The 7896-nt window shown below is 56.3% G+C and overlaps 4 protein-coding genes across 4 annotated transcripts in view; 1 reads left to right on the plus strand and 3 right to left on the minus strand.

Moving 5' to 3' along the window:
* Nucleotides 1–215: 215 nt before the first annotated feature.
* BDY17DRAFT_296558 (uncharacterized protein) lies at nt 216–1127 on the minus strand (the record flags this gene model as incomplete). Its single annotated transcript, XM_033733472.1, has 2 exons — nt 968–1127; nt 216–905 (listed from the first exon to the last, which is right to left on the minus strand). Coding segments are annotated over exons 1-2 (487 nt in total), but the record flags the coding sequence as incomplete, so codon positions are not given.
* A 1398-nt stretch (nt 1128–2525) lies between these two features.
* Nucleotides 2526–4067, plus strand: BDY17DRAFT_249592 (Sodium/calcium exchanger protein-domain-containing protein; the record flags this gene model as incomplete). Its single annotated transcript, XM_033730996.1, has 3 exons — nt 2526–2977; nt 3113–3893; nt 3966–4067. 3 exons carry the CDS (start codon nt 2526–2528, stop codon nt 4065–4067), a joined length of 1335 nt encoding a protein of 444 aa, XP_033589534.1.
* A 1225-nt stretch (nt 4068–5292) lies between these two features.
* BDY17DRAFT_316558 (choline dehydrogenase) lies at nt 5293–7489 on the minus strand (the record flags this gene model as incomplete). The annotated part of the gene is made up of 3 exons (XM_033736020.1): nt 5293–6337; nt 6627–7317; nt 7366–7489. 3 exons carry the CDS (start codon nt 7487–7489, stop codon nt 5293–5295), a joined length of 1860 nt encoding a protein of 619 aa, XP_033589535.1.
* Nucleotides 7490–7840: 351 nt separating this feature from the next.
* Nucleotides 7841–7896, minus strand: part of BDY17DRAFT_296564 (phosphatidic acid phosphatase type 2/haloperoxidase) — a 2208-nt gene continuing 2152 nt past the window's right edge. Inside the window, exon 3 of the mRNA XM_033733473.1 lies at nt 7841–7896. This exon is cut by the window's right edge and continues 231 nt beyond it. The gene's annotated coding sequence lies outside the window, so the exon portion shown is untranslated.

Raw genomic sequence — 7896 nt, forward strand, 5'->3', positions numbered from 1 at the left:
CGTGGCAGACAGCCGAAGTCTGCCCTAGACTATGTGATCTGCGGACCCCATGCCAGGAGACGCAGAAATTGGCACGTCTCCCGAAGCTGGCCCAGGAACGTGGTATTCGAGTAAAGTGAGCGTGTATGAGCATGAATATTAATCAGATCAGAGAACGTCCATGGACGCCTGGCCTTGACGGTCTTACCGGGCCTGGAGAGCATCGCTCTATGCTACTTCTCTATTTCCGCCAGCGAGGTGTTTGCGGACGTGTAGATTCACCGCGTCTTCTCCACCTGTTCAGCTCGATGGTGGCATTGATGTATGCTCCTGGCCATTGCCCACTGGCGAGATCCTCCATATTGGTCGTTGGACAACCGTTCATCCAAGCCACATTAAAGTCACGATGGCAGCAAGGTCTACGAAGGCTATGAGTTGCTCGTCCGGGAATGCTTTTTGGGGCTCGTGTAGCTGGTGGTGCGTCTGTGGACGTGCCGTCGATATAGCCGCTGATTTCACCTGCGAGGCTGCAACAGTCACTCGCCATTGCACATGACTTAGCCAGCTCATTTTACATCGATTCCACCGCAGGTTTGCCCGTCGACCTCAGACTTTTTCATACACATACCCTCATCACGACTTTGCACCATGTCGACCCGCCCGGCATACCGTGCGCTGCGAGGAAAGCGTAAGACTGAATCCGAATACTCAGACAAGCGGAACACCGTCCGTGAGATGAAACGTCGCGAAAAGCTCAAGAAGAATGATCCCGCCAAAGCGGCGGCAGACAAACTACGGCGCAAAATCAATTCTGCACGCAGCAGAGCACATACCGCAGTTCGAGCAACCGATGCGTACAAGGCTGCGTCGCCTACGCGGCAAAAGGAAATGGAAGAAGCAGCGCGAGCCGCGGTCGATGCGAAGTAGTAAGTGTGATTTGCACAGACAGTCCTGTCTGTAGCTATCACTCCGCTCACCCTCAAGACAGCAAGGACGAAGTCCTCGGCGCCGCCGCCAGCCTGACCAGCCCCAACAAATCCGGCCATCCGAGCAAATCAACTAAACGATTCGATGATGATGATGATGATGATTGCGACGACGAGGAGAGCTTGCCGAACATCAAAGCCAACGTGTCTGGCACGAAGGAATTGACCATAAAGCTCGATCACAAAGACGAAGAGGAGGCCGAGATTGTAATTGACTTGAGGAAAGGCCATGAAGAAGGGGTGAAGCGTCGCCTTACCCTTACGATTCTGGTGACGTTCTAATGGTCGAAGTGTATTGCCACTGCCGATTACAGTGCCGATTACCGTGCTGATGCTGTGCTTAGTTGGTCTAGAAAATGCAGGTCTCCGCCATGACTGCCGACAGTTGAAGGAGGTCAATGTGCCGGCTGCGTTGTAGATGGACGACCACTACACAGCGCATTGCTTTAGCCGCCCTAGACAGACAAGCCCCCGTACCTCAATCTCTCTTCTCTTCCCTGTAATCATCTGCTACCCAGGCCTGATACAAACGGTAAACACATGACGGCGCCAAGGTGGCTGGAATCAGTCGCCAAGGACGATCTTTGCGTTGGCCGTATCAAGTCAGAAGGAAACACGCACAAGGCATGCACTGCGCCACGATTGATTGAGAAATTGCCCGAAGATCTGGGGATGAATTAACGTTCTTTAAGCTCGCTAAGGCTAGCCCAGAAGGAGGCCAATTCGCCACGCTAAGCCACGACGGCCAACACCTCCATGTTTGCCATGCCCGGTGCCCGGTTGATGCCAACAAGTTCATGCTTGGCACTTGTTCCACCTACGCCATTCAAGGAGACGCCTTGCACCGTTGCTCTCCTCTGCCCTTCTTTCCACTCCACCACCTCTGACTTTTGCTCGTTTCGCGACCCATCCCGCATCACGCTTCAATTGAACGCCGCTGCTTTCAATTGAACGCTCACGACGTCATAACCCCCAGCGACATCTCTCCATCATTGGGCGCGGTGTTGACCTCACATCATGCGTACGTCTTCCTTCCATCCAATCGCGCGTTTAATATGTCCTTCGGCGCGTGCTATTCACATTTACTAACCATGCGGGCCTCCAGATTCAATCAAACACGCCGCACGGCGCTCCGCATGGTACCCAAGCGACGATGGCTCCAAAACGTACAACTTCTTCGGTCGCATCAGCAACAAACCGCGCACCCGCAATCCCCGCGACGAAGAGACGGGCGATGGCCATCCCCGCCCATTGCGCGTGACATCAGAGAGTGAAGGAGTGACCCCCATCGAGACCGAGCGGCGACAGAACTACCAGAACGATGCGCAAGGGTTCGAGGCGCCATTGAAGTCTGGCACATTCCATGGAAGAGGTGTCCGAGACGATCAAGGCTTTCCGCGACCCGGCAACGAGAACGTGCAGGAGGCGCCCGCCAGTTCGGATGAGAGCAAAGCAGAAAAGGAGGTTCATTTTGAAGAAGAGACGAATCAGGAAGAGAGTATGAATCAGGTCAATGGAGCGTCAACCGGCGAGAGCAAGCCTCGCAAGCGCAACAAGTTTATGCCGTGGAAGAAGGAGAAAGATCAAGATTCTAGCGACCTGGAGGAGACGGATACCGAAGATTCCAGCAAGAAGACGCGCAAGAACCCAAACATCACCCTGTGGTCGCAGGTAAGAGCTGTGTTCGGAAGCTGGATCAACCTCTTGCTCGTGTTTGTCCCGGCGGGCATCGCTTTGCACTTCTCCGGCGTGAACAGAGTGGTGGTGTTTGTTATCAACTTCATCGCCATCATTCCCCTGGCTGGGATGCTCGCCTACGCCACCGAGGAACTGGCCCTGTACATCGGAGAGGTTCTCGGCGGATTGCTCAACGCCTCCTTCGGAAACGCCGTGGAGCTCATCGTCGGTGTCATCGCGCTCGCCCAGGGCAAGATCCTGATTGTCAAGACTTCGCTCATCGGCAGTATGCTCTCCAACCTACTCCTGGTCCTGGGCATGTGTTTCTTCTTTGGGTACGTACCTTGGTTTAATCGCAGCGCTGGTGCGCTGGCGGCACTTGTCGTTTCTACGAGCAGCAGCTTCGTGCACGTGATGCACTCACGTGACACGTCACCTCTTACGAGACTTTGCTAACACAATGTTTACAGAGGCCTCCGTCGTGTCGAGCAGTTCTTCAACGTCACCGTCGCGCAAACCGCCGCATCCCTCCTCGCTCTCGCTACCGGCAGTCTCATCATCCCCACTGCGTTCAAGATGTTCGCCTCGAACGACAGCGGAGTCGCACCAAGCTCCCGCGGCACTGCAGTGCTCCTGCTTGTTACATATGCATGTTACCTGTACTTTCAGCTCTCCACTCACTCGGAAATGTACAATGCGCCCTCCGCGAAGTCGCCCAAGAAGCCCTCCGGCCGCAAATCCGAAGGAGACGCCAAGCGCGCATTTGCCACGATCGGCGGTCGATCGGCGGGCACCTCCGGTGGCCAGGTCAACCAAGAGAACCTGGTCCACGACGAGGAGAAAGACGATGGCGAAATTCCGCAGCTCACTCGTCTCGGCGCCCTCATCACCCTCGCCGGCACCACCGTACTTGTGGCCCTCTGCGCCGAATTCATGGTCAGCGCTATCGATGCTGTTGCTGGCTCTGTATCACCGGAGTTCATCGGTCTGATCCTTCTGCCCATCGTCGGCAATGCCGCCGAGCACGCTACGGCCGTCACCGTCGCCATCAAGGACAAGATGGATCTCGCGATTGGCGTCGCAGTCGGCTCCAGTCTACAAATCGCCCTGCTCGTCTTGCCGCTCATGGTCATGCTGAGCTGGTGGGGCGTTGGAGCCGGCAAGTCGCCTGAGCCGATGACGCTGAGCTTCGACGGGTTCCAGATTATCGTGTTGTTTGTTGCGGTTATTGTGGTGAACTACTTGATCCAGGTGAGTGACTTCTCTCCAAACGGCAGTATCTGCGAAATGTGGATGCCACGGACGTATGCTGACCCCCTGTAGGATGGAAAGTCCCATTGGTTGGAGGGCGTGATGTTGCAGATCACCTACCTAATCATTGCACTCTCGGCATGGTTCTACCCTGTCTCAGCAGAGCTGGCTTAGAGGCCCAAGACGAGGCAAAGAGCATGAAGGAAGTGGAGGAGACACATCATGGCGAAGTGCTGCATCATGGGACACTAGGGAGTTTTGTTTCAAGGGAAGAAGCATTTACGACATGATACCCGTACACCACAGTGTCTAGTTCTTTACAACGATTGATCCAAGCGCCCATTGCCGTTCCCGTAACAAAATTCAGCGTCGGGGGTTGGTTTGCATCGAGTGAAGTTGTTCCTATCAAAAATTGAAGCCTCAGGCCTGAAAATCTTAGTCAGCCGTCTACGCCGGCCAGACGTACGCTCTCGTAGATTCATTCATCCATCCACCCATCCAGCCATCAATCAATAACATGAGCATTACGCTGTAATGTGCGGAGAAGGGTCCAGAAGGGCTCCCTCCGCACTCGTACAAGCGTGTTATACTGTTCGATAAGCTTGCTCGGCCACGCTCACTTCCCTTCCCCCTCACGATTCCGACAGTCAGTCAAAGGGATTCTCACCTTCATTGGCCTTACTGGCGCTTCTCAACGGTAAGGTCTGACTGGCGTATCCTAGTGGTGGGTATCTGAGGACCGCCGACCTGACTATGGGACTCGAGAACGCTCAATCCGTCCGCCGTACGGATGGCCACGTGGGTCAGTTACGAATGTCCGTCACAGTCGACGGTGCAGCATCAGCGGCTCTTCAGCCGCCCAGCTGGCGCTTCTCAGTGGGAAGGTCTGATTGGGAAGCCCTACTGATGGATGTCTGACCATCGCCAACCTTAAGAAGGGGCGCGAGATGCGCCCCATCCGCCCGTCGTATGGATATCCCGGGGTATTGCTACATTGGCCATGCATACCCTGTTTGCTTGGGCGGTACAATGACGAATGAAACCAACTGGCGTCTCTCGGTACAATGTCTGGATGAAAACTGTACTGGCGGGTATCTAAGGACCACCAATCTACCCAAAGGACCTGGAGAGCGCACCATCTGGCCCCGGTACCGATATCCAAAAAGTATCTCGTCCCTTCAAGATGCATAGACTGTTTGCGTAGCTAGCACCGTAACGAAGGTCGTCAAAGTCGGGGGTGCAGGAACTGCACCCACTGACGGCAAGGCTGAGTCGGTTGCCGACTGTGGGCTGGATGAACTCGATTCTTCACCTTGCCCTCCCCCAGTACTACTCGATCCATCACTAAGAGACACCCACGCAGCCTTGATGATATCCGCCGCCTGCGAGCAACAATCAGTCAAAGGCACAGAATTTCAGTGAGAGCAGAACGCACCTTCTCCGCCACCCCATAAACCACCGCCTGCAAATGCGCTGCCGGCAACATTGGCATCACACTCGAGTCCACCACTCGCAGATTGCGCGTTCCGTACACCAGCAACTCCGGACTCACCACCCCGCCCAACTCGAACGGCATCATAGCACACGTGCCCGCAGGATGGTACTCCGTCTGCAACTTGGTGTCGATCCACGTCTCCACCTGCGCCTCAGTGGCACCTGGCTGAGGATATACTTGCACCGGCTCAAGAGTCGACAGGCTTGGGGTTGAAAGTAGGCGTGTGTTGAAGGCTATCGCGGCCTGCAGAATGGAGATGTCAAGCGGGTTACTGCCGTAGCGGGGATCGATGATGGGTGGGGTGAAGGGATCGGAGGAATTGAGCGTCACGCTGCCCCGCGAGAAGGGTCGCATGTTTGCCACGCTTAGCACGCCGTCGTTTCCGTTGAGGATTTCAGATACGGCGCGGGTGGAGTCTGAGAGAGCGGATGTTAGGAGGGTGTGCTGTGCTGCGTAGCCGGCTAGCATGGATGAGTCGAGGTTGGATGGCAGGTATTGGGACGTTGATTGTGCCGACGCGGTGGAAGAGAGGGCATTAGAGCCATTGTTTAGAGCCGGGAGGGAGGGAAAAGCGACGCCGTCGACTGCTGCTGCCGTGTATGGCCCTGTGCGGTTCTCCCAGTACTCGGTGAGGGCGTCGGTGGCGAAGGTGATGTTGTTCGTGAGCTCGGTGGGGTTGGGGAAGGAGGCGTTGGTGTAGGGATACCAGCACCAGACGCGACCGTGGTCCTGAAGATTCCCTCCGACTCCTGGGAGGTCCGTGTTGACGGGAATATCCAGATCTTGGAGAGCCGCCGCCGGACCGATGCCAGACAACAGAAGCAACTGGGGCGAATGCAATGCACCGGCAGCTACGATGACTTCTCGGTTGGCAGACACGCTTTGTCTTTCGCTGTGCGCATTCGCGGCGAATTCGACTCCAGTCGCCACCAGGTTGGGTGCAGGTTGACTACTCGAGGGTGTCTGGCGCTTCGTGAGGAACCTCTTCACTAGCAACCACAAAGGATGATGGACGTGGCGCTTCACGCGAGGCGTGGCGGCGGTAGCAGCGCTGGACGCATTCTGCGTCGTTGCTCCGCCATATATGCCTCCCGGTATACCAGGGGAGTCGCCTTGGCCGATTGATGCGTCGCCTGGAGTTGTGGCAGAAGCATTGGAGTTGGCGGAGTTGTTGGCACTGCAGTCACACGGGAAACAGTCAGCTTCCGACACACCAACATGATCAAAGAGGACCTCACAAAAGAATCTGCGTCACCACCAGTCCCGTACTAACCCACAGGTTCGACCTCCCCGCATACGGAAAGTAGTACGCCTTCGCCGCGTCCGACCGCTCTTCCGTCACCGGATCCAAATCCAGCGGCAGAAACGAAGCACCCGCAACCCAACCAGTGTTCGGATCAAAAGCAGTCGGCACGCCCGCTTCATTGAGCGCGCTGAACAGCACCGCGCTCGAATTCCAGAAATAGCGCGGATAGCTGACATTCACGGGCCCGGAAAAGCCATGCACAGGCGCGTACTCCTGGATGGAAAACTGCGCCGCGAGCTCCGCATTGGCTCCAGGCGTGAACGTCTCGCTGCGCATAAAGTACGGCAGCAGATCATCCCAGCTCCAGCCTTCGTTGCCTAACGCCACCCAATCCGCGTAATCGCCTTGTCCGCCGCGGTTCCAGAGCATGCCGTTGATGATTGTGCCCCCGCCAAGAACGTGGCCTTGGGGTATACTCCGCGGAGCACCGTCGAGGTAGATCTGAGGGACGGTGGAGAGGTTCCAGTCGTAGGGCCCCCCGATGTCGTCACCTATTAGCCCTGGCAGTTCGGTTTCGGGGGAGTTGTCGGATGCCGGGCCCGCTTCGAGGAGAAGGACGGTCACGCTGGGGTCTTCCGATAGGCGATTTGCTACTGTGAGGCCAGCTGGACCGCCGCCTACCACTGGTGGGAGTCAGCGATGAAGCGCCGAGGAAACGAGTGGGCCATTACCGATGTAGTCGTAGCTCGGCAGCAGGGGTGCGTTGAGTGGTAGGGCGAGAACGACATCCTGGAGCAGAGATAGGAGGGCGAAGAGGAGGGCGAGGAGGAGCAAATGAGAGTGTGAGCCGGGCATGGCATCCGAGGGTGTCCGGACAGGTGACCGGCAGAGAAGAAGGCGAAGGTGGTTGCAGTAGAGGATGATGGTGGGATCGAGAGCAGTAGACTCAAGCACCTGGCGTTTCTCGCCGTTGGTAGCTGCGGAGGCGAGCACGACTGGATGGCCCGCGCTGGCAAAGAAGGAGCGAATGCCTGTGTCATATGACGAATCGTCGGGCACACGAGGAAACGGCGAACTGGAGCACGCAAGTACGGGATGTGTTCTTTTCGGCCTCATTCTTGAGCTCAGAGGAATACTACAAGCACGTGCGGTAAGTCGCCTTTCACTTAAGGAGAAGTGATAGAGAAGTGATAGAGAAGTGATAGAGAAGTGAAGGAGAAGTGAAGGAGAAGTGAAGGAGAAGTGAAGGAGAAGTGAAGGAG

The sequence above is a fragment of the Neohortaea acidophila genome (assembly GCF_010093505.1).
Source record: "Neohortaea acidophila strain CBS 113389 unplaced genomic scaffold BDY17scaffold_5, whole genome shotgun sequence".
In the NCBI taxonomy this organism is placed as follows: Eukaryota; Fungi; Ascomycota; class Dothideomycetes; order Mycosphaerellales; family Teratosphaeriaceae; genus Neohortaea; species Neohortaea acidophila.